We start from the raw sequence: 27,156 nt of genomic DNA on the forward strand, positions 1-27,156 counted from the left end.
TGGCCTGGGTTTGGGGGCATGTGTGTGGGGTAGGAATGTGCTGGGGAGGCAGGGCAGGAGTGCTTGGAGCACAGTGTGGGGGGCCAGGTGATGGGGTTCAGGTTCATAGGCTGCGGGGGCAATCATGGGTCATGGGTCTGGGGCAGCGAGCCTGAGGGTAGTGCATTCAGAGAATATAGTTTGGCTTACTTCTTTGTCCCCGTCTCCCTGTCCGTGCACTCCTGAGGGCTCTGGGCTTCTGTTTGGAAAGGGGTGCGCTAGGCTCTTTGCACTAGCTGGACGGTCACTGGTGGCCTGCATCTCAATTTGTCAGCTTTTGCACCAGGGCCTGCCTATGTGGTGTGGAAGACACCCCCCAGATCACTTACACCCTGGAATCACTGTCCCAGTCATTTTTCTGTCACTTCTCTAGCTGTTCCTTGGAGCAGGGGACTTCTGTATTTTTTAATGTGAAAATAAATTGGATATATTCACAGATTATCTCACTGACTCATTTTTCCTATACAGCTCCCTTATATAGACATGTTTAGAGATATTCAGTGGCATCAAGATGCTGCGAAGTCACTCAATTCACTCACAGTACTACTCAGATATGCAAAGAAAATCTATCTCCTCTATTTTCCACCTCAACCAGTCTGGTTTTCTAGATGAGTGGTTACTGGACAAATTTTAACTTCTACTCCTATCTTATTTAAAAATTAGTCTGACCTAATAATTGAAACAATATTGGGCAATACTAAGTGACTCAAGGAAAGGAGAAGCTCAGTCTCTTTGATTTCTCAGTCATCTTCATCCAATCCAGACTCTTCTCCAAAAATGGCATCCAGGTGGGTAAGGGGAGAGAAATGGCTGACATGACCAGGCAAGGAGTCATGGTCCCTGGGCACAATGCCCTGACTCCTCTGGTCTCCATGGTGATGACCACTCAGTTGCTGCTACCTTGCAGCATGGATGAAGTTTATGATGACCTCAGGGCTCTTGGCTCCTGCAACTATGCCAAGGAAGTGTAGGCTAATGGTTTACTAATCCAGCCATCCCTTAACTCTCACTGGATACAAATTACTCATTCTCTGCCGCATTCTCCTTCTAGCCTGTCAGCCCAGTGATCCACCTCTACCCTCTGTTCCAGCATCATCCCACACCATTCAGTTAACTTCATGAAAGGCCCACTGGCCCTCAACTCAGCACCTATCCCACATGGGTATTAAGAGTGTCTTGGAGAAGCTAATCCCCAGCCACAGTCTGCTTGGGGTTGTCCTTCCTCATTGAGTACCTTCTACCTCCAGAGTTAGGTTACACATCTGCCTACTTTACTCTCCCATCTCTGCCTATCCTTCTCCTACTTCCCACAACCTATTGGAACCTAGAGAAAGTTTTCCCCTGTACCATATCCTTTTCAACTCCTTTTGCCTTTATGGAAAAATTTATTCTCTACACTATATGAGTCCTCCAGGCTTATCTGGTGATATGCTAATGAGAAAGATAGAAAAAATCAGAAAATCTTGTCTCAAAGCAAGAGCCAGATTTCAAACATAATTATTATGCAAAAACCCTATATGCCTGTCAGAAACGATGGAAATCATCATTGCTGTCCACTAAATAAGTCCAGTTCTCCTATCAGGCACATGGTGGTAATGCACTGCATTGCTCTGCCCCTTTGGAGTTAGTTGTGGCCAAGGACTTGTTTGGCCAATGACATTTTAATATCTGTGATTTGCCACTTTCCTTTTCTTTCTTCTGTGGCAACTGGGAATGTTCCAGATAGTGGCTACTTTGTGCCAGAATGCAGACGACATGGAGTGGAGCTCCTAGCCAACTCCTGAGACTCATATAACATGCAAGAAATAAACCTCTGTCATGTTAAGTGACTGAGATTTGAGAGGTTTAGTTACTATGACCCATCTTGACTAACACAGTAGCTGACCTGCCGTTCGTTCTGTCACACGTGCTAATCTTCTTCCAGGAAAGTGGATTCCTCAGCCAGTTTAGGCAGATATCATGTAATCTGCCTAAAGGACAGAAATAGGAAAGTACTTTTAATGACTTTCAAAATGAATTTCTAATACAAACATTTCTTATAAACACTTTCCCTTTTGCCTTCCAGATGAAGATCTTTGACAAAAATAAAGATGGACGATTGGATCTTAATGACTTGGCAAGGTGAGTAACATGGAAATGTCACAGATTCAGAAACACTTTCCCTAGGATCTAATGACAGCTCACATCTCTTTTGGATGAGATCAAATCTCACCTGGAGTCCTAAAGAATATGTGCTTTTCCCCCTATAAATTGCATTCTGAATCATTTAGGGAGCAACACATCCCTTTGTGAAAATTGCGGAGGCTTTTCCCCACAAAATGCATAATACACACAAATCTCATAAATGTTACAGATGGGTCACAGGCAGATTCTGTCATCAGAGGCCACAAAGGCCATTCAAGCCCTACCTTAGAATCCTAGAGACATAGAGAATCCGGAATCCCAATCACTAACTCCAGGAATATTAAGCGATTGATTCTGGAGATAAAACTGAGCCAGACTCCAGCTGGCTCTCTGAACACTTGAACTCTGGTGCGTACTCAGCCAGGCACCAAGAGCCCTCAGGCTAGAAATGGAGAAGGAAAGGATAAGAGCAGAAGTGCTGTCTGTGGGTCTAGTGTGGTCATGTGCCCAGTGGGTCAGAGCGTCCTGTTCAGGCCAGTTGACTTGAAAACAGTATGTGGCTGGCTGCAAAAAGATGAAAGAGAATCTCAGTAGAAGGGCAGAGTTGAAACCACTGGACTGTGGGACACCTGGACGAACTTTTGCAGGGGAGCAAATTTAATGCCAAGTACCTCAGAACAGGACTGGGTAGCAATTGTAGATGGCTGTTACAGGCTGAAGGGCAGCAGGAGGCACAGCAGAGGGAGAGGGATTCCAGGGACAGAGGACAACTTTTCATCACGGGGTATTTACTTGGCAATATCGCTAACAGTCCAATGCTAGTTTTGTCTCTTGGAGGGTGTTAACGTGAATCCTGCACCTGTTGCCTCCCCTCGGGGCAGCTACCTGTGTTGGGTCCCCTCTGCAAAAGGGGACACGCCATGAGGAACCTCTTCTCGTTAATGATCAGGACTTTGATCCAACCCTCTATAAGATTCTCTTCTCTGAGACTCAGAGGAGCCTGTGTGTCCCCTTTGGCTTTGTTCCCCAAGACCTTCACCTTAATTTTGGCTCACTTTGATGGGGAAGAGGCACTATAAGGCCCTTAAGAGGGAGCAAGAGTGCTTCTCCCAAAGGCCTTGGACAGAAGGACTCTCAGTCCCCAGTCTTACCTCTGTCACTGGATCCCCACTGGTTCACTTGGCCTATTGAGGCAGGCTTCCTCTCCAGTAGATGTCAGTTCTCGCTTTACAGCTGGTACGAGGGAGGCTACCCTGGGAAGGATAATCCAAATCCCCCAAAAGACTGCCTCAAAGGATGGCAAACTTGGAGCAAACAAAGACCTTCTATCTCTTTTCTTCCTCCACCAAGCACCCCATGGTTTAGTACCCTGCTGCTGCAGTACTGAGAGGCGAGGGGCTCAGAGTGCCCTCTTCAGGCTGGAATGTGCCACTACCGTAAAGTCCCAGAGCAGCTGCTTTAAGGTTCCATCACTGTTTTACTCCTGAAATGACACCCACAGACAATATAACATGCCTACATACATAATTTTGAAATAGTTAATATTATGCCCAAACTATAAAATAAGGGATAAATAAAAGGAAAGTAGTTAATAATAAGATGATGTGCATTTCAGTGTATGAGAGCTTGGATACAACCAGGGTGAGGACATAATAAAATGGTCAGATGTTTGCACTCTTGTGTAGAATCACCAGGAACCTAGAAGTTCAGATGTGTGACCAATGCAAATGTGGCCTCTTGTCAGCTCAGGAATGAGCTCTGTTGCTGTTGATAGAATTTTATTAAATAATAAATGAGTCTTGTTAGAATTCCAAATACACCAAAGTAACTCATCCCTTAATTTACACAATTCAGTATACTGTATAGAAAACTTATATAATTAGTATACACCAGGCCCCCCCCAAAATCACCTTGAGTTTTCATGTAATGGGGATTCAGTTCTAGGCTCAAATATTTATAAACAGGTTTTATTTTTATATACATGAGTGTCCTTCTGCACATTCGAATATCAGGTAAGACACAGCATAATTCATTCTCTGGGACTTTCCATGCAATGTCTGAATATCAGGCACCTGGATCGTATCTTATGAAATGCCAGTAGTGTTCTCTTCATTGCTGTGGTACTGAAAAGGTCCCGCAGTTATCCATGTACCCCATGGGGGCAGCACTGCCCTGGTCCTACTAGAAGGTAGGGACTATACATACTTCATCTCTTGAATAGCTTCCCACCCTTGTGGAGTTCTATTACATAGGACAATTCAATGAATCCTTGCAGACTGAAGAAATCAAAGTAGCAATGAACAGAGATGCAAAGCAACAAAACAGTTAATACATTATTTCAAAACCAATCCTTAGAATCTGTGAATACTTGGTTACATACTTGTGTTACATAAACAAAAGTTTATGTTAAATACTTTATGTAACATAAACATTGAATCAAGGTTGCAGATGGACTTATTTGCTAATCGACAGCCATTAAATAAAGAAATTACTCTGGGTTATCTGGGTGGGCTGGATGTAATAGCAATGGTCTTTTAAATGTGGAAGAGGGAGGCAGAAGGTCAGAATCAGAGAGACATTTGAAACTATGCTGCTGGCTTTGGAGAAAGACAAAGGGGTCATGAACCAAGGAATACATGCAGCTTATAGAAGCTGGAAAAGACCAAGAAACTGTTTCCTAGAGCCTCCAGAATGAATGCAGTCCTGCCAACACCTTGATTTTAGCCCAGTGAGATCAATTTCAGTCTAGGGTCTTGCAGAACTGTAGGATAATAAATTTGCATTTTGCAAACTACTAAGTCTGGGAGAATTTGTTACCCCAGCAATAGGAAAGTAATACAACAAAAAGTTTTAAAACATTTATACACAGGAATCTTCTTCTACTCTGCTTTTGGTTCTGATAAATGGCCTTATTATTCATATTTAAGCACCTCACAAGTACATGTCCTCTGACCAGCGACATGACTTTGACTGCCTGGAACCAGCAAATGAGTTTCAGTATCCTTTGTAGACTGTCAGGATATACAACCCTTTACCTGACTCAAATTAATTCTTTCTACATTGGGCTCTCAGGGGAGCCAAATATTCCAAACAAAGAGTAGAGTTGTGTTATATTTTTGCAACCATTCTCTAGATATACCCTTCAGTATGAATACAGCATGAGTCCAATGTTTTAGTCTTTTCTGAAGTTGAATGTATTCTGTTAAAATGCAATTGGGACTTCACAGAAAAGACATAGAAATACATTTGCTTTCCAAAACCAAACCACCGCGATAATATTTTAATTGAGATATAATTCACATACCATAAAATTTACCCTTTTAAAATATACAATTTAATGGATTTTAGTAAATTCACAAGGCTGTGCAACCACCACAACTATCTAATTCCAGAATATTTTTATCATATTAAAAAGAAACCCCATACTCCTTATCAGGTACTCCCCCTTCTCCCCTTTTCCCCAACCCCTGGCAATCACTAACCTACTTTCTGGATCTGTGGATTTGCCTTTCTTGGCATTTCAATAAAATAGAGTCAAACAATATGCGGCTTTTTTGGTTTGGCTGTTTCACTTCGCATAATGTTGTCAAGAGTCATCCATGTTAAAGCATTTTTCAGTAGTCTAATCCTTTTTATGACTGAATAATATTCCATCACACGGATATACCACATTTTGTTTTTCAATTCATCTGCTGGTGGAGTTGTTTCCACTTTGGGGCTATTATGAAAAATGCTGCTATCAGCATTTTGGTACAATTATTGTGTAAGCATATGTTTTAAATTGTTTTGGAAATATCTCTGGGAGTAGAATTTTTGGTTCCTCTAGTAATTCAGTGTTTAATTTTTTGAGGAACTATTTTCGAAAGTGATTGCACCATTTTATATTTCTCAACCATTTACGAGGGTTCTAATTCCTCTACATCCTCATCAACAGTTGTTATTGTCTGTCTCTTCTATAATAATCATCCTAGTGTGTGTGAAATGGTATCTCATTATGGTTTTGATTTGCATTTCCCTGGTGATTAATAATGTTGAGCATCTTTTCAGATGCTTACTGACCACTTGTATATCTTCTGTGGAGAAGTCTTTTGCTCATTTTTTAATTGGGTTGATTGTCTTTTTGTTTTTGAGTTGCTGAAGTTCTTCATATATTCTGGATATTAAACCTTTAACAGATGTATGATTTGCAACCGTCTTTTCCCCCATTCTGTAGGTTGTTTTTTCACCCTCTTGATAATGTCCTTTGACATACAAAAGTTTTTTATTTTGATGAAGTCCAATTTATCTTTTTTTTGTTTTGCAAGACAACAACGGCATTTATTTGGGGTCTTTGAATTGCAAGTCAGGGAGCACAGATTCAAGAAGCAACCAAATTATGTCCCAACTTCCAGGCAAAGTTTTTTTCTTTTTTTACTTTTTTTAAATTGTATAACATATATACAAAGCAAAGAAATAAAAAAGCAATAGTTTTCAAAGCACTCTTCAACAAGTGGTTACAGGACAGAGCCAGGAGTTTCTCATGGGCTACCATATGATCCTCTCACATTTTTCCTTCTAGCTGCTCCAGAATATAGGAGGCTAGAGGGCTTAAATATTTTCTTATCATCACTATTGACTTTTTTTCTTCCTTTTTTGTGAAAAATAACATATATACAAAAAAGGTATGAATTTGGAAGCACAACACCACAATTAGTTGTAGAACATATTTCAGAGTTTGACATGGGTTATAATTTCACAAGTTTAGGTTTTTACTTTTAGCTGTTCTAAAATATTGGAGACTAAAAAAGATATCAATTTAATGATTCAGCACTCATATTAATTTGTTAAATCCTGTCTTCTTTGTATAACTCCACCATCATCTTTGATCTTTCCGTATCTCTCTTTAGGGGTGTTTGGGCTATGGCAATTCTAAATTTTTGAAATTGGAAGGGTCAGTCACTAATATGGGGTAGGAAGATAGGACTATCTGATGTTCTGGAGAGGCTGGGCTAGGTTTCAGGACTTCTCTGGACCAGGGACCCATCTAGAGGTTGTAGGTTTCTGGAAAGTTACTCTAGTGTCTGGAATCCTTGTGGAATCTTATACATTGCCCTAGGTGTTCTTTAGGATTGGCTGGAATGGTCCTGGTTGGGAGTTGGCAGGTTATGCTAGGTAGCAAGGTCTAACTGAAACTTGTGTAAGAGCAACATCCAGAGTAGCCTCTTGACTCTATTTGAACTCTCTCAGCCACTGATACTTTATTAATTACACTTCTTTCCCCCCTTTTGGTCAGGATGAAATTGTTGATCCCACAGTGCCAGGTCTAGATTCATCCCTGGGAGTCATCTCCCATGTTGCCAGGGAGACTTTCACCCCTGGATGTCATGTCTCACATAAGAGGCAGGGCAATGATTTCACTTGCAGAGTTGGGCTTAGAGAATGAGGCAACATCTGAGCAACAGAAGAGGTCCCCCAGAAGTAACTCTTAGGCATGCCTATAGGTAGTCTAAGCTTCTTTTTTTTTTAATTTTTTTATTTATTAATTTAAAAAAATTAACAAGAAACAAACAAAAATATTAACATATCATTCCATTCTACATATACAATCAGCAATTCTCAATATCATCACATAGTTGCATAGTCATCATTTCTTAGAACATTTGCATCGATTTAGAAAAAGAAATAAAAAGACAACAGGAAAAGAAATAAAATGATAACAGAAAAAAAAGATTATACATACCATACCCCTTACCCCTCACTTTCATTTATCACTAGCACTTCAAACTAAATTTATTTTAACATTTGTTCCCCCATTATTTATTTTTATTCCATATTTCACATCTGTGATTGTGAAAATCTTGTGTCTGATGCTCCTTTTATCTACCATATCAACAGACGAGTAGAACATATAGTCTAAGCTTCTTCATTACCTACATAAGCTTCACAAGAGTAAGCCTCCTGATTGAGGGTGTGGCCTATTGATTTGGGTGACCCTAAAGTTAGACACAGTATCAGGGGATTCCCTGATGGTGAGGTTTAATAGTTCCATATTCTTTCTCCCCTCCCTTAGGGGACTTTGTCAATACTTTTTGGTTATCTGCTTAATATACTCTAGGATGTTTCCAGGCATTACAATAATCTCTACAGGATTGAAGGACCCCTTTCTCATTCTGTGCTCCCTGTGCTTCAATTGTTCAAATGAGTATACAGATAGGTTGAATTAGATTATGTACTTCAGAAAATTTCAGCTCCAGATCAAATAAACCTTTCTTCCATTGGTCTCAAAGAGTATGTGTGGTTCTAAAATATAGACACTGTCTTCCTTACCCCTATGTTCTGAATTACTTTAACCCCAACCTGTTCAGCTTTGTTCTTATCTCTAAATATCAGGTAATATATATAAAACAGCCTCTCAAAATCCAGAAATAATAATCACCACTCTGGACTTACTGTGTCTGTGCTAAAAGCTTACAGTTTAGGCCCCTGTTTTCATATAAGCATTTCTAAAGGTGACCATACCATTCTTGTTCTTTTGTTTCTGTCTTATTTTGTCTCACAAAATGTCCCACATGTTCATTCATATCGTTGCATGCCTCACGACTTTGTTCCTTTTTGTAGCAGCACAACCTTCGTTCATAAGTATACACCATCGTTTGCCAATATACTTCTCCATCAGTGCATCCCTCAGCCACCTGCATTCACCAGGCATCATGTAGAAGGCCCGAAGTCCACAGTCCATCAACATTCTCAATTTTAGATAATTTCATTGTTCCCAAGAGAAAGAAAACCAATAAACACACCCTCGTCAAATAGGAAATCTAAACCTCCTCCTAATTCTTGTCCTTCAGCCCATTATTTACCTCTCCTGTTGCTGTGCTAGTGCTGATGGTTTCTTTTTGAACATAGCTCATAGCATGCAATAGCAGTTTCCCCCCTGTACCCTGGACTTAAACACTCTCTATACAAGAATCATATCTTTGAAGTAATTCTTGCAAGAACACACTCAGATGTCTAGTGTGAATCAGTGGGACCCATAAGTCTATACAACCCCTTTCAATCTTGTTCATCTTCAAAATGGTAATATTACTTCTAGACCCACCAGAGAATCACGTTCACTTCTATCCCTTATATTGGATAATATAAGCTGGCTAATTTTGCTCAGCATTATGTCCTCAATGTTCATCCATCTTGTCATGTGCTTCAGGACATCATTTTGTCTTACTGCTGCATAATATTGCATCATAGGTGTATACTACATTTTGTTGATCCACTTGTCTGTTGATGGGCATTTGGTTTCTTTCCATCTTTTGGCAATTGTGAATAATGCTACTATGAACATTGGTGTGCAAATATCTGTTTGCGTTGTTGCTTTCAGCCTGATTGGGTATATACCAAGTAGTGCTATTGCTGGGTCATAAGGGCAACTCGATATTTAGTTTCCAAAGGAACTGCCAAACAGTCTTCCATAGTGGCTGCACCATTATACATTCCCACCAGCAGTGCATAAGTGTCCCAGTTTCTCCACATCCTCTTCAACATTTATAGTTTTCTGTTTGTTTAATAGCAGCCATTCTTATAGGTGTGAGGTGGTATCTCATTGTAGTCTTGATCTGCATTTCCCTTACAGCCAATGAAAATGAGCATCTCTTCATGTGCCTTTGTGCCATCTGTGTTTGTTCTTCAGAAAAATGCCTATTCATATCTTTAGCCCATTTTATAATTGGGTTGTTTGTTCTTTTGTTGTTGAGTTGTATGATTTCTTTGTATACACAGGAAACCTTTGTCTGATATGTGATTTCCAAATATTTTCTCCCATTGAGTTGGCTGCCTCTTCAACTTGTTGAGAAAGTCTTTTGAGGTGCAGAAGCATTTGATTTTGAGGAGTTCCCATTTATCTATTTTTTCTCTTGTTGTTTGTGCTTTGGGTGTAAAGTTTAGGAAGCTACCTTCTATTACTAGGTCTTGAAGATGTTTCCCTACATTTTCTTCTAGAAGCTTTACAGTGCTAGTTCTTATATTTAGACAGTTAATCCACTTTGAGTTAATTTTTGTGTAGGGTGTAAGATAGAGGTCCTTTTTCATTCTTTTGGCTATTGATATCCAGTTCTCCCATGCCCGATTATTGAAAAGACTATTTTCAATCCAGTTCACAGGATTTGTGGGCCTTGTCAAAAATCAGTTGACCATAGATTTGGTGGTCTATTTCTGCACTCTCAATAAGATTCCATTGGCCAATGTTTCTTTCTTTCTGTCAATACCATGCTGTTTTGACCACTGTGGCTTTATGATAGGTTGTAAAGTCAGGGTGTGTTAATCCTCCTGTTCTGGTTTGCTAGCTGCCGGATTTCAACACACCAGAGATGGATTGGCTTTTAATAAAAGGGGATTTATTTTGTTGGTTCTTCAGAGGAAAGGCAGCTAACTTTCCACTGAGGTTCTTTCTTACATGGAAGGCACAGGATGGTCTCTGCTGGTCTTCTCTCCAGGCCCCTGGGTTCCAACAACTTTCCCCGGGGTGACTTCTTTCTGCATCTCCAAAGGCCCGGGCTGAGCTGCAAGTGCTGAGATGAGGAATGCCCAGCTGCTAGGCTGTGCTACATTGAGTTCTCTCATTTAAGCACCAGCCAATTAAGTCAAACGTCACTCATTGCAGCAGACACGCCTCCTAGTTGACTGCAGATGTAATTAGCAACAGATGAGGTTCACGTACCATAGGCTTATGTCCACAGCAACAAGACTAGGTATGCTCACCTGGCCAAGCTGACAACTGAATCTAACTAACACACCTCCCATTTCATTCTTCTTTCTTAGGATGCTTTTAGCTATTCTGGGTGTCTTTCCCTTCCAGATGAATTTGGTAGTTAACTTTTCCAAATCTTCAGAGTAGGTCGTTGGAATTTTTATTGGTACTGTGTTGAATCTGTAGATGAATTTGAGGAGAATTGATATCTTAACTATATTTAGCCTTCCTATACATGCACAGGGAATGTCTTTCCACCTATTTAGATCTCCTTTGATTTCTTTTGGCAATGTTACATAGTTTTCTGGATACAAGTTCTGTACATCACTAGTTAGGTTCATTCCCAAGTACTTGATTCTTTTAGTTACTATTTTGAATGGAATGTTTCCCTTAACTGACTCCTCAACTAGGTCATTGCTTGTGTATAGAAATGTTATTGATTTTTGCACATTAATTGTATATTCTGCCACCTTGCTGAATTTGTTTATTAGTTCAAGTAACTTTGCTGTAGATTTCTCAGGATCTTCCAAACATAGTATCATATTATCTGCAAATAATGAGAATTTTACTTCTTCCTTTCCAATTTGGATGCCTTTTATATCTTTGTCCTGCCTGATTGTTTTAGCTAGAACTCTGGCACAAGGTTGAATAATAATGGTGACAGTGAGGATCCTTGTCTTGTATGTGATCTTAGGGGGAAAGCTTTCAATTTCTCTCCATTGAGTATGATGCTGGCTATCAGTATTTTATATATTCCTTTGCTCATATTGAGGTACTTACCTTTGATTCCTATCTTTTGGAGTGTTTTTACCAGAAAAGGATTTTGGATTTTGTCAAATGCTTTTTCTGCATCAATTGAGATGATCATGTGATTTTTTCTCTTTTGATTTGTCAATGTGCTGTATTACATTAATCGATTTTCTTGCATTGAACCATCCTTGCGTTCCTGGTATAAACCCCACTTGGTCATGGTGTATATTTCTTTTAATTTGTTGTTGGATTCAATTCGCTAATATTTTATTGAGAATTTTTGCATCTATGTCATGAGGGAGATTGACCTAGGTAGTCTTCTTATAGCATCTTTACCCAGTTTTGGTATTAAAATGATATTAGCTTCATAAAATGAGCTAGGTAGAGTTCCTTTTTCCTAAATTTTTGGAAAAGTTTGAGCAGGATTGGTGTTAGTTCTTTCTGCCCTAGGCTTTTCTTTGTAGAAAGATTTTTGACGACTGATTGAATCTCTTAACTTGTGATTGGTTTGTTGAGATCTTCTATTTCTTCCTGAGTCAGTGTAGTTTGTTTGTGTGTCTCCAGGAATTTGTCCATTTCATTTAAGTTGTCTAGTTTGTTAGTGTATAGTTGTTCATAGAATTCTTCTATGATTTCATTTCTTCAGAGTCTGTGGTAACGCACCCCTTCTCATTTCCGATTTTGTTTATTTGCATCCTCTGTCTCTTTTTCTTTGTCAATCTTGCTAGTAACACATTGATTTTATTGATTTTCTCAAAGAACCAACTTTTGGCTTTATTGATTCTTTCTATTGTTCTTTTGTTCTCCCATTCATTTATCTCTGCTTTAATCTTTGTTATTTCTCTCTTCTTCTATTTGCTTTGAGGTTAGTTTGCTGTTCTTTCTCAAGTTCCTCTAGGTGTGCTGTTAAGTCCTTGATTTTTGCTCTTTCTTGTTTTTTAATATAGGCATTTAGGGCAATAAATTTCACTCTCAATACAACCTTTCCCATGTCCCATAAATTCTGATAAGTTGTAGTCTCATTTTCATTTATCTCTAGATAGCTCCTGATTTCTCTAGCAATTTCTTCTTTGACCCACTGGTTGTTTAAGTGTATGTTATTTAATCTCCAAATATTTGTGAATGTTCTCGTTCTTTGGTGGTTACTGAGATCCAGCTTCATCCCATTGTGATCAGAGAAAGTGCTTTGAATAATTTCGGTATTTCTATATTTATAAAGACCTGTTCTGTGCCCCAGCATATGATCTCTTTTGGAGAATGTTGCATGAGCACTAGAGAAGAATGTATAACCTTGTGTTTTGGGGTGTAATAAGCTACATATGTCTGTTAGGTCCAATTCATTTATCAAGTTATTTAACTTCTCTATTTCCTTGTTGATCTTATGTCTGGTTGTTCTATCTATAGAGGAGAGTGGTGTATTAAAGTCTCCTATTATTATTGTTGAAACATCTACCACTCGTTTCAGTTTTGCCAATGTCTGTCTCATGTACTTTGGAGCTCCTTGCTTGGGAATGTAAACATTTATGATTGTTATATCTTCTTGGTGAATTGACCCTTTAATTAGTATATAGTGTTCCTCTTTGTCTCTTATGACATATTCACATTTAGTCTATTTTGTCCAATATTAGTATAGCTATTCTTATTTTCTTTTGGTTACAACTTGCGTGGAAAATCTTTTTCCATCCTTTCACTTTCAATATACTTGTATCCTTGTGTCTAAGATGAGTCTTTTGTAAGCAGCATATAGCTGGATTATGTTTCTTAATCCATTCTGCCAATCTGTATCTTTTAATTGGTAAGTTTAGTCTGTTAACATTCAAAGTTATTACTGAAAATGTGTTTCTTGATTCCACCATCTTACCTTTTAAATTTTATTTGTCAGATCTATATATTCTCAGAGCTGAAGGATGTGATTGGGGGCCTGTGCGTATGCACGGGCCTGGGAGTGCTGTAAACAGATGCACAGAGCTCAGGCGGGGCAGAGTAAGGCTGTGTGACACTATGGGTGGGAGGGCAAGTAGGGGTAGCCTGGGTATGGAGGTTAGTGCCTGCAGCCTTTATGCACTGGCAACAGCCTGCAGGAAACAGAGAGGGCAAGGTAATGCTTGGGATGGGTGCAGGAGGGGTCTGTTGGACTGCACTTGGGGTGGGGGTGGGACGCAGGTATGTGTACTGGGGGCTGGTGGGTGTGGGTGCCTGGAGCACGGGGAAAGTGAGCAGGTGACAGGGTTCAGGTGCGTGGTTGTGCGGTGAGTCGCTGGTCATGGGGCTGCACTGGTGAGGGTAGCACTCCCAAAGAACACTTCCTGGCTTACTTCCTGGTCCCGAGCTCCCGTTCATTCACTCCCATGGGCTCTGCAGCTCTACAGCTCTGTGCTAGGTGCCAGCTTTCTGCCTTTCAGTTCCTTGGCCTCTGTAACCAGGGCTGCCCCAGGTGGTGCAGAAGGGTCTCCCAGGTCAGCTGCACTCCCGAATTGCCACCCCGGTTGCCCTCCTGTCCCTTCTCCAACTTTTCCGTGGAGCAGGGCTAATCTTGAGCTACTCTATTTGGCCATTTTCCCAGAAGTCCCCAATTTATCTTTTTTGATTGCTTGTGCTTTAGGTGTCATATCCAACTTTTTATGTGGATTCTTAGGATTTTCTATATACAAGGTTATGTCATTTGCAAGTAGATACAGTTTTACTTTTCCCTTTCCAATATGCACATTATCTCTTTCTCTTGCTTATGCCCTGCCTAGAATCTCCAGTACAATGTTGACTAGATGAAAGCAGAAAACCTTTTTTTGTTCCTGATCTTAGTGGGAAAGTTTTCACTATTAAGTGTGATGTAAGCTGTGGGTTTTTCATAGATGCTTTTTATTAGGTTGAGGGAGTTCCCTCGTATGCCTAGTTTACTAACAGTTTTTATCAGGGATGGATGTTGGATTTTGTCAGAATTTTTTTTTACTGTGTCTATTGAGGTGTTTATATGGTTTGTATCCTTTATTCTATTAATATTGTATATTACATTGATTTTCATCTGTTAAATCAATCTCATATTCCTGACATAAATTCCAGTTCATCTTGAGGTATGACCCTTTTTATATGTTGCTGAATTTGGTTGGGTAGTATTTGTTTGAAAATTTTTGCATTTATATTCCTATGGGGTATTATAGTAGTTTTCTTGGCTATGATTTCTTTATCTGCTCTTGTTATCCTGGCAATACTGGTCTCATAGAATCAGTTGGGAAGTATTCCTCTTCTGATTTTGGAAGAGTTTATGAAGGATTGGTGTTAAATCTTCTTTAAACAGTTGTTAGACTTTAACAGTGAGGCCATTTGGCCTTGAACTTTTCTTTATAGGATGTTTTTTGATCGCTAATCCAATCTCTTCACATGCTCAAATTTTCTATTTATTCTTGAGTCATTTTCAGTAGTTTGTGTCTTTCAAGAAATTTGTCCATTTGATTTAGGTTATCTAATTTTTCACATACAATTATTCATTATTCCTTATAACATTTTTTATAGCTGCAAGATCAGTAGTGATAGTCCATCTTTCATTTTTTTCATAGTCTGAGTCTTCTCACTTTTTTTGATCAGTCTAGTTAAATGTTTGTCAATTTTGTTGATCTTTTCAAATAAAAACTTGTTTTTAAAATTTTCTTTATTGTTTTTCTTTTTCATTTATTTCTACTCTTATCTATTATTCCTTCTTTCTGATTTAATTTGCTCTTCTTTTTCTAATCTCTTAAGGTAGATGGTTTCTGATTTGATATCTGTCTTTTTAATATAGTCATTTACAGCTATAAATTTCCCTCCTAGCACTGCTTTCACTGCATCACAAACATTTTGATGTTGTGTTTTCATTTTTTTCATCTCAAGTTATTTCCTAATTTTCTTCGTGATCTTTTCTTTGACCTATTGGTTAAAAGCATGTTGCTTAATTTCCACATATTTGTAAATTTTCCAGTTTTCCATCTGTTATCACTTTTGAGTTTCATTCCATTCTGGTTGGAGTAAATTACTTTGTGTGATTTCAATCCTTTTATATTAATACTTACATTTCTCCTTACTAGATTATCTGTCTAGATGTTCTACCCATATATTGAAAGTGGGGTATCAAGGTCTCCAGCTATTATTGTTGAACTTTTAAATTCTCCCTTCTATTCCTCCTGGGCATGTGTCATCCCTAGGCAAGGACACAACCCTACACATGCGTGTGGACTTCTATATTCCCAGATATGTGCCGGAGTTTATATAGACATCTTGGTCTCTTTTTCCTTTTGAGACGTTACCTACTGCTTCAGCAAACCGTGATCTTAAACAATTGTTTCTAGTTGCTTTTGACAAATGACCTCAGAAAAAAGGCTTTTTACACTGACTGAACTCTGAATCAAGTCAAATAAAGAGTCTTACAAGTAGAGTCTTCCAATGAGCTATCAGACACATCAAATACTGGCAATTCTCTGGGAATTAGGCTTTGAAGATGCCCCAACCCAATTCTGCTTTCTCCAGTGGCTGCCAGGCTGCTGGTTTTCTCTGTGATTGTGGGATGCTGGTTTTCAAGGTAGCTATGGAGCTGGGGAGAGAGGCAGATGGGAATAGGGGGCCCTATCTCAGTGAAAGGTAAAATATCACAGAGCTCATTGTCCTTTCCAAAATTCAACTATTTTTCCTAAGTAGACATTCCTTAGATTGCTGCAAGTCTTCGGTTCATTTCCAGAATACTGCAAAATTTGATTCTAGCCATTTGTGCATTTTCTTATTGCTTTTGTGGAGTACAAAACTTTCAGAGGTCTTTACTCTGCCATTTTACACCAAGACGAATCTTTAAAGTCTCTTTAGTAACTAGTAATTTCTATGAAAGTGCTTCCTAACTAGTTAATTTCTTTCTTTTTATAGTACACAAACTCTCATTTTTCAAGAATTTACCCTATTATGGAAATTTCCTGTCCTCTCCTCACACTAGAGCTGTGAATTTGCTTGTAGGTGAGACCTGACAGGTCATAATTTTTTATTTTTTAAATTTTTTATTTTCCTTTTAGGATTTTGGCTCTTCAGGAAAACTTCCTTCTCCAATTTAAAATGGATGTAAGTAGCAACATTTCTCTAGATGGGTTTATGGTGTTCCTGTTTCCCTATAAACTAGAGAGGGAATGAAGAAAGGAAGGCACCTAATTTTCTTGTCTTTAACTTATCTGGAGACTGACCCAGTTTGAGTGGATTAAAAGGGAGAAGGGTCATTGACTCAGAGTTCCAAAAGTTGCCCAATATTCTGAACGAATTGTATAACTGAAGTTTGCATTGCGAATATGGTGTTTCCTTCATACACAGGCTTGCTCCACTGAAGAAAGAAAGAGGGACTTTGAGAAAATCTTTGCTCACTATGATGTTGTAAGTGTGTTTCTGTCTTCATATTGTACCAGCCATGATTATATAGGAAGCTTGTGTAGCCCTTGTATGTGGGATCATACTATCTACATATCCTACATTTATATGGTAAATAGCAATCCCACGTGTGTTAATATATTAAGGCACCCTCAGCTTCTATATATAACTTCTTAGGCAGATTCCTTTACTGCCCTGTGCCTCAACTTCCTTATCTACAAAATTGGAGTGATAAGGATAATAATAATATCTGCCTATGGGAATCTTATGAGAATTAAATGAATTCATGTTTGTGAAGATTTTTGGACAGTGCCTGGCATGTAGTAAATGCTATATAAGTATTTGGTAAGGAAAAAAAAGGAGAGAAAAAAAGAAACAAAGAAAATGGATGAGTTGTCATAATAGAATATGTTTAGGGAAGAAATTTAAAATAATTTAATATTTTAATATTCTAAATTTAAAATGTTCATATTGGCACGGGTCATAAAATGATAATGACCAAATGATAATTCCAATACGCTTACACAATCTAGTTTCTCCTGATTTAAAAATCTGTATTTTAATAATCATTTGAACATTGATGAATCATACAGCAAAATTTTTAAAAAGTCAATCTATCCTTAAAAGGATCATTATGATATGCAATTAATACTTTGATGAAGTGAAGCTTGGTAATTGAAATGTAAATAAAGACAGTGTATTTCACATAAATGCGACTTACGAGAGTCAAGGAACTCAGAACACTGCTTCCCATTTGGTGACATGGGGGGAGTTACGTGCAATGAATTCTGTAATTCACTGGAACATTCACATCCTATGTGAAGAGCATAAGTTGGAACATGCACTCAGAAAAGAATACTGATTTGGTCTACTTGATGAATTTACTCCTTAGCTTTCTGACTTAAGAAGATATTTGCTTGATTGTATCTTTTCTCTTTCAGAGTAAAACTGGCGCCTTAGAAGGTCCGGAAGTGGACGGGTTTGTTAAAGACATGATGGAACTTGTCAAGGTGATTTCATCTTGGGTTAAGCTCATTGTGGATTGGGGTTTCCATTTTCACTGGTTCCTTTGTTTAATTTTGAGAATCAGTGGAGCTGAAGATTAATGCTGGAGAGAAAACCCAGGGATATAGTTGATTTAGCAACCTTCGAGTTTCTCTAAAACCCAACAAATCTTCTTTGGTCTCTGAAGATGGTTTATAGTTTAAATGAAGCCTTCCATAGGAGGCTCTAGACAATCACTTAAAGGTTGTTTTATCAGTGGAACCCAGTGCCGTTGTATATCTTACTGTTTTATTTTAAGATTACTGAAAGTCCTTTCATCCCTACACTTGGTTATGAGGATAACTAAAACCTTTAATTTCATTTCATGAACAAATCCTAGATTTTGGCTTCTAATTTTTTTGCTTGCAGGCTCTCTAACACTTAGCCCAAGCTGGTAATTATTTGTGGAGACATACTGTGGTTGGGGCTGATATAATTTAAATTGTATCTACATCATGGGAATGTTTAATGCAGGGCAGACAATGTTTAGTAAAAAGAGAAATTCTGTCTAAAATCCTGATAAACTGTACTGATTGGCTGCATGATCCTGTTAACTGTATAATTTCCAACTTCTTTTTTATGGGACATGTAGACACTGAATCTAGTAATGTCATATATTTAGGTTGTTTTTGAGGTTTCATCCAGGAACAAAAATGATTCTGGAGTAACGGGTCCCTTTGAAAGTCTGATTAAAACTATAGAGCTCTGCAGCAGAAAAAATGCCCAAATACCAGTTTTTGCAAAAGTTTCCAAAGAGTTCATATGTTGTGATTATGCAGGCATGGAGGTGATTATTTTTGGCCTCTAGTCAGGACGACTGAAATGTCTTCTTTGACTCCTAACTTTTGTTATTCTCATCCAAACTGGCCCCTTGTCTTTTCTTTTCCCCCTTCACACTTTGCTCATGTTGGAGATTTTATAGGCGTTTGTATATGTCAGAATAATTGATGGGTGTTCATGTGGTATATTACCTTTTACATTGATTGCTAAAAGAGAATCTCATTTTATTCATTATCTATTTAATGCCAGAGTGACTTCTGTAATAGAAGCTGAGCAATTATCTATGGGACATTAAAGTTGCAGAAGGGGTTGCCAAACCAGAGTTTTAATTTATTTTTGATGGAATGAATGGGATGATGAGCTGATTTTTCAGAGCTTTGTGGTGTCCTCTGTGGAGTGGAACATGGGCCACTGACGGCCTTAGTGTGGGGCCCTGTGCTTTGGAATCTTCCAGACCCCCAGCCAGAGGGCCAGGCCCCACCCTCCACAGTGGAGCAACCTGTGAGGACACCCTGCAGGAGTGAGCAATCAGAGTCATTCATTAGCTCAATACATCTCCTATTTCCTCCTTTAGCTATCCTTTTAAAAGTTTACCCCAAACTTGTGGGAAACAGGTAATTCCTGGTCTGAGGACTCATCGGTTGCTGAACCGTTTCTCTGGCATCCCATATCTTTGCCAGGTTGTGGGGGTTGGCCGGATGGGCCTGAAGGATCAGGTTCTGTGGAAAGGGAAGCCGCCAAACATGGAATTTGGGACAGTCTTGGTGGTGGCTGCTGCTGCTGCTGCTCCTTTGTCTCTCATTTTCATTCTTTTGTCTTCTTCCTCTTTCCCTTTCCATGAAAACAAAACAGATTGAAATGTTCTTGCCGATAAGGCAGTATAGACCATTGAAAGGTGCTTGGGAGTCTGACAGATCTGAGCTTTAAGCCCAGATCAGCCATTTACTAACTGTGTGGTTGAGGGCAATTTACAGAACTTCTCTGATCCCTGTCTTCTCATCCTTAAAATGGGCGCAACCAAATCTATTTTTCATGGTTGTGTAATAACCAAAAATAACACAGACATCTGGGAATATTGTTTGAGCTCCAAAAATAGTAGTCTTCATTATCTTAGTAGAGCAAAGTTGCTGCCATCTTTAAACTAAGTTCGTCATATGAGCATATTTAGCATTTGAAAGGAAATTTCCTAAAAAGAATCAGCCTCTCAATACATGGTCCTGGCATTCTAGTGATAATCCTGTCTCATGTAATGATATTAAAGGAGCCGGTGCAAAGGGGAGTTTCTAAAAATAGGTATTATTGTATCAGATCAGCAACTAGCTTACATTATTTTAGTTTAAACTGTTTTGCTGTCTTTTCTGATTATAAAATCATCTCTGCATATTTTAGAAAAAATTGCAAATTAAGCTAAGTAAAAGATAGGAAGCAGATGAGATCTCAGACTAAGAATCCAGACTCTAGTTGATCTCCTTGGAGTCTAGTCCAGGCTTTACCACTTATAGACAAGGTGACCCTGGGCAAGTCACAAGTCTCCCTGACCCTCAGTTTCCTCTTCTGGAAGGTGAGAAAGCAGAAATAAGGATTATGGGAGATGGTCTGTGAGTAGCAACTAACACTGTGCTAATTCAGTAGTTATTACCTATAAGGATATTGACATATTATTGAGAGCTCAACAAATATTAGCTGTTGTTATGACTCCATCACAAATCATTGTAGACTTTAATATAGCTCCTATATTCTGAATTATTATGATATTTATTTCCATATGACTTTTCTAAGAGAAAAAAAGCCTAGATGTCTATATCCACCATCATTTTGCTGGATTCCCTCTTTAAAAGTATCACTTTTGAATCTGGATAATCTTAATAATTTTCAATGATTCTGTCTTTCCATAGTCACTGAGTTTAACAAAAGCTTTCAAAGATCAAAGAAAGCAGATGGAAGTAAAACCTCAAATGGAAACATAGTAGATGAAACATTTTTCAGAGAAAATTAAAGAGAAGGGAAAATTGTTAGACCTAAGAAATATTGACAATTGCTCTATTCAAACAATTTGGAAGCAGAGGTCCGTCTCACTCTTGGATGGACTCATGTCATCCTATCAGAAACCAGAGGATTCCCTGCCACTTTTGTCCTTGCCCATGTATTTCTGTGGGGTTACTGGGGAAGCAAAAAGTTACCTCTCAAGGTATGTACCAGCCACCTTGAGGCAGAGCTGGTTTTTTAAGGGCTGAGTTAGACCACAGTCAGTTATACAAAAGCCGTTTAGAGGTGCTCCCCAGATGATGTGTTGAGCTCAAAGTATATGCCATAGTAGATTATTGATGCTCCCCTCTGAAGTCAGATAAATTAGGGTTCATGGCTTTTTGGATCTTTCCTACTCTTTATTGGAGCTTTCCAAGTCTTCCAATTTGCTTAAAAAATATTCTGCATATAATTTGAAGGTTAAGAGATGACCATTGGTTGAATCTGATGTTTCTTGGCTTCATAAACATAGTCCTCTCTTGTGACTTTTTTCTTCATTTTCATTTTATAAGAAAGGGGCATGGTACAAGTAAACAAACTAATATCTGGAATTGATTTTAGCAGCCAGCTATCAGAGCATGTTATAGGGTTGGCAGGGATCTGGGTGGGTTTAAAGTCCTTGGGATGTTTGCAATAATGACCCTAGTAAGCTTATTTTGTAGTCTTTAACTTCTTGGAAAACATGTATGATGCATATACTGACTTTGTATTAACAAGTGGGTACCAGGAGAGCCCATTTCCCAGACTCTGGCACATGGAACCTGAGTCTGTCCTCTATCAGGTGGATGAGATACCAAAACTTTGAGGGTGCAAATACAATGATTTCCATAAAACATTTTTAAAGAGCCTATAGCTGGTTCAATACAGCATAAAAGTCGACCCAAGAATCTACAGCTTAAAATAGAAAGTGGAAAGGCAAGATAATTGAGATTCTCTGCCCCAGTGAGGAGAATCAGAAATGTGAGCAGTGTTGATGGAAGCCATATAAATGGGCCACCAGGTGATAATCAGACTATCTGCCAGGAGATGAGAGATCCCACTCCCAGGCCATGAAAAGGTCATTCTTTCCCCTGCTAGACACTTTGCCAGCATGTCTTTGCTTTTGAAGATGGTTGACAAGAGGGGACAGTACCTAACCTAAAAGGATACGATCTAACATATATCTTTTCAAAGTGCTAGAGCCCACAACACAAATTTGATTGTACATTTTAATTTCTTAAATTGTGAAAATGATGCATTAATCATAGAGAAACTTGAAAATATATTTTAAAAAACATGGAAGTATAATCTCTATACTTTAGCAGACCATTATCTGGTATCCCTTTTATATTTTGTATATAGTGGAGATTATAGTGAATAAACATTTCCTAATATTAGTCATTGTTCATTGTTTTAGTGATTGCATAATATTCCATCTCTGGCTAGATATTAATTTCCTCTAAACAGTTTCCTTTTAGGTTTTCCATGGGTTTGATTCAAAATAATGAATATCTTTGTATATAAATCTTTCCCTGTGTTTGGCCTTGCCCCAGGAATAGAATTACTAAATCAAAGGGTTTGTACATTTTAAAATTCCTGGCACTGACAGCCAAATTTTAGCAAACTTTTGAAGAAAGAAAAGTGTGTGTTTCCCCCGTTTTCTTCCTCGGGGCCTTTCTACCTTCTCAGCTTTTCTTTCCCTCATTGCCCACAGAGCAGATGGTTTCATTTTGACCTAGGCTTGTCTGTTAAGGAAAAAAGCAACCTGGTATGTGTCTGTGTGTGTATATATATGTGTGTGTGTGTATATATACATGCACATACGTGTATATATGTGTGTTTACATATATGTGTATTTTATGTGTATTTATGCATATATACACACATACATATGTATACATATATATACACACACACTTTTTTTTCTCACTATGTTAATGACTCAATGTGCTGCTTAATGTGCCCGGGGTGATAAACAACTTTTAAAGAGTATAGGTGGCAAGGAAAGGTGATATTTAACCAAAAGAAAGAATATCTAACAAAAGACTGTCAAGCACTGTGGGACCTGGTGATGGACAGACAGAAGAGGTTCATCCTGGAGCTTCTCAAATTCTCTGCAGGCCATTCTCTAGTCAACTTCCCAATGTCTGATCAATATCTGATCAAGTATTTCCATTTGCCTAGCAAAATTATCTGAAAAGAACCCCGACATGATCCCTTGTTTTCATTTTTAAGTATGCAGTAGTAGGTCAAAACCAGAAGAAACGAGGGTCAGGATTGGCTCTGGATGTGGGATTTATTATCTATCATTTCTTCCAGACAAGCAGAGGCTAATGGGCTTGCTGGCAGGAACTCTGCTGACGTCTTACGCAAGCTACCTGTCACCAAAGTGTTTTCAGATACGAAAGTGGGCCAACAGATGTCAGCATGGACCAGAGAACACGTTGTAACTTTGCACAGACAATGAGGCTCTGGTTAATTAAATCCTGAGAGTAGTGGAAAGTTATAAGTGGATTACAATAAAGTGTAATTACCACCATTAAAATTATAATCCAGTGGCTCTAGTGGACAAAGGAAGCTTTTAGACTGTGCAGGGCCTCAGAGTCACATTGAGGGCTCTAGGGTAGAGATTTGGGGTGTCCTGGTGAGTAGAGGGCCTGGCGCCAGCTTTCATTATTTTAAGAGAGTTGGAATGTACAGGAAAGGGGAAGGCATGTGGCAAAAGCCTGAAAACTACATTTGTGGACAGAGTCACTCTTTAATTCCATAGATATAATTTAGCAACTACTTTGGGCAGCTCCTGAGGAGACAGCCAGTCCCAGAAGACCTCCCTATTTCCAGAGTTCAAGGGGACCTAATAAGTAGTTTTCAGTCAGGTATCCAAGATTTGCTCTTACACTTTCACATGAGATGGATGAAAAAAATATACATTTTTACTTGAAAGGCTACAATCAATATAACGATTAAGAGACGTGTCTGGGACCTATTCTGTCTGAGTTTGAATCTTTTTTCTGATATTTACCAGCTGTTGACCATGGACAGGTTAATTAACCTGTTTGTACCTCAGTTTCCTGATCTGTAAGTTGAGCATGATAGTAGACATAACCTACTACTGGAGTTGTTCTGAAGATTAAAATTAATATATGTGGCGCCCTTAGATTGGGAACCTGCAAACATTAGAGACCTGTTGTTAAAACTGAGGCTCTGAGTGTTTTCAGGTGATTTATCTCCAGTGATACTGACATTTTTGAACACAAGCATTCGGGGATTCCCAGCTCCTAGTGAGCTGCCAAACTTTAAAGGGCTAAAGACACTTCTCCATCACACAGACACACTCACACACACACACACACACACACACACACGAAAATATTTGAAGGAAATCCTTAGTTAGAAAATAAAACCTTTTGTTCTTCTATTAGAATAAAAAAGCTGAGAGTTCCTTAAACAAGGTAAATATACTGGTAAATCAATTCAAACTAATGTGTAAATGTCTACTAGCTGAGTCTATTCTAAGAGTGGTATTTGTCAAGAGGATCCTGGGGCAGAGTACTAGTTATTGGAGAAAGGAGATAGAACTAGTGATTGAATTTGCCAAAACCAAACATCTTTGCTTTGCAATTGTACAAGAGAATGAGCTCCCCAATACATGGGACCTCAGACTGCAGCTTGCTGTTTTCAGGACCTCTGGACTACATGTACACCATGATGTGGACACCCGTGGAACTTCACTTTGTGAGTCCCAGTGGAGAGAACCTATTCCCAATGTATTGGGAATACCTGTTGACCTCATAGTCCAATAAATCAGGACCCCCTCAGCAGAGATGTGAAGTTGGTCCAATTTATCTAGTGCCCTCAAACTTCTGATTAGTTTTCCCCAAATCCTGCCCCACTTTGGTGTTTATTCTTGCTCTGCTATCTGGTTCTGAGTTCTTGCTGCCCTCTTCCTTTCTTCCCCCTGTAACCTGCTATCAGGAATAGATTTGGTGTCAGTTATTTTTCCAGCCAGATAGTACACTTAACTAGTTGTCTTAATTTTATGCTAGTTGAGGAATGAAAGGTTTTGTTCCCTACTGAAGGTTTTTGTTTAGAGATTTCCTTAGAGGTGAGAAAATCTTGAGGTGGGGTTGAGTAAAGGGAAATACTTCCCAGAGTTCCTGAAACCAGAATTTGCAGGCAGCCACCTTCTCTGCTCACACATAAAACTAGTCTGGAAATCAAGAGGCTTGGAACATCTGATTAGTTGGGTTTTCCTTTCTTCCTGGACATTGGCTTTTAAATGTAATTTAATACAGTTTGATTAGACTAATCTTTTCTCTACGAAAACTGTGTGAAATGGTGGAATGAGCGCTTAGTTGGAGTCAGAAGATTTAGGGTCAAAAAAGATGTCTGCAACTTTCTAGCTTGAGATGACATTTAAGCTCTGTCAGAGCCCACGTTCTCTAATCTGTAAAAGAGGGGTAAATATTTACCTCCAGAGCTATTGTGTGGATTAAATGAAATAATCTAGGGAGAAGCTCATTGTTCAAACATTGCTCACTTTTGTAGGCTATTGTGTTTAAAATATTTTCCTAGTTAACCTATATCCCAATTCCTTCTTAGTTCCTAAAATAGTCCCGTGGAATAAATCCTACTTCCCTAGCTCATCAACATAATGTTTTAGTTAGATTTTCATTCATGGTGAACCTCTTTTAAACTAGAGGCACAAAACCTCTCACAGGGAAATAATAAATGAGTCTTCTGTCATCAAGGTAGCAAGTCAGTATTTTGTGCCCATGATCCTCTGTTGTGGAACAAAATATCTATTTATTATGGCTGCTAATAAGGCACGTTTTCTGTAAGAACTGCAGAGAAGTGATGTGGAAATAGGTCTTTCTCCTGAAGAGAAATGCTGAGAATTGAGCCTTATCAGCACACACTTATCTTTGGCAGTGAGGAAATGGGTTTAGCAAGCATGGAGTGGAGTGGGGTGGAGGTGGTGGTGGTTGTAAAAAGATGGGACTGCCATTGGCTTTCCTATTGACATTTTAATTTCATTTTTGTTGTCCACAGCCCAGCATCAGTGGGGTTGATCTTGATAAGTTCCGGGAGATACTCTTGCGTCACTGCGATGTAAACAAGGATGGAAAAATTCAGAAGTCTGAGTTGGCTTTGTGTCTTGGGCTGAAAATCAACCCATAACTTCCAACTTACATTGCCTTTTGCTCTTACTGTGTTCCTGTGCTCCTGCTGGTAGAGCTGTACCTGTCCTCTGTTGCTGGGGGCACGGTGGGCAAACCTTCCAATAAAATGGTATTCTTGGGCAAGGGGAGGGATGCCAGGGTCTCCCTTCCAGCAGATAGTGGATGGTTGTTCCTGCTCACCGAAAGCCCCTCATGCAATGTCTGTGTTATTTCCCCTTGATCCTAGGGCTTTCCCATCCACTCAGAGACTCAGCTAACTTGTTGGATCTGCTCTGCTGTCCTCCTCAACCACCTGGGGGCAGGGACAGCTGAGTCCATCCATCTTGTGCTCTTCTTGTGGGCGTTATGCTGACTCTGAATGGCATGTGATACCTGTGGCAGTTAATCACATCTACAAATACATGCTGATGTGGAAATAAATATGTAGCTGGAAACAAAGAGGTGCTGGTCATTGTTTTTGTGTTGTGATCTTTGGAATGTTCTACTCAGTGGATTGACAGACAAGCTGCATCTCTGACTTTGCGGGGTAGGTGGGCAGGAGAGTGAAGGGCAATATTCTAAAGGAACCCAACTTATACCAAAAATGCTTTGGCAGCCCTCAAATGCCACACCGTGTCTGACCCATTGGTGAGTGCACATGAAAGCTGGAATCACTGCTAATCAATAAATTTTTATTCATTGGATGGTGGAGACCAGGACTCTCGTCTTGGGCTGGGTTTTGCACTTCAAAGCTTTAGGTGCTCACATGGCCAGGAACCACCTAGGAAATCTGGAGAAAAGGTTTCCTGGGTGACCCAAGCACCTGCTCTCTACCCTTTCTCTTCCCCTCAGCCTCATGGATACCTCCAGCTCCAGCACAGACCACTCATTTCACTCCTGGAACTCTGACTTGGTCCCTGGGAAGATATGGTGCTTTTCTTTGTGTAGGGGGAGAAAGATTGATGTAGGGCAGGCTCCATTTCTCTTTACTGTACTGATACTTTATTCTCCATAGAATCCTTACCTTATACCAGATTATGTAGGACCTTCAGATTTAATGAAGTATCATAGACAAATCAGAAAACAATGGTGCAGAATGGTAGAGTGAAGGTTATTTGTCACCCAAGAAATTGTGCCATTCAGTAGGGGTTGCCTCACTGGCACAAC

General features: G+C 39.1%; 1 protein-coding gene across 1 annotated transcript in view; it reads left to right on the forward strand.

Moving 5' to 3' along the window:
• SCGN (secretagogin, EF-hand calcium binding protein) overlaps positions 1-26,448 on the forward strand; it is a 69,241-nt gene extending 42,793 nt beyond the window's left edge. Inside the window, exons 7-11 of the mRNA XM_077143528.1 lie at positions 2,105-2,160; positions 16,657-16,702; positions 16,946-17,005; positions 17,941-18,009; positions 25,880-26,448. Coding sequence (XP_076999643.1) covers positions 2,105-2,160; positions 16,657-16,702; positions 16,946-17,005; positions 17,941-18,009; positions 25,880-26,008 — 360 coding nt within the window. The 3' untranslated portion in view covers positions 26,009-26,448. The remainder of the gene's footprint in view (positions 1-2,104; positions 2,161-16,656; positions 16,703-16,945; positions 17,006-17,940; positions 18,010-25,879) is intronic.
• The last annotated feature ends 708 nt before the right edge of the window (positions 26,449-27,156 follow it).

This window comes from Tamandua tetradactyla, chromosome 25, assembly GCF_023851605.1.
Source record: "Tamandua tetradactyla isolate mTamTet1 chromosome 25, mTamTet1.pri, whole genome shotgun sequence".
In the NCBI taxonomy this organism is placed as follows: domain Eukaryota; kingdom Metazoa; phylum Chordata; class Mammalia; order Pilosa; family Myrmecophagidae; genus Tamandua; species Tamandua tetradactyla.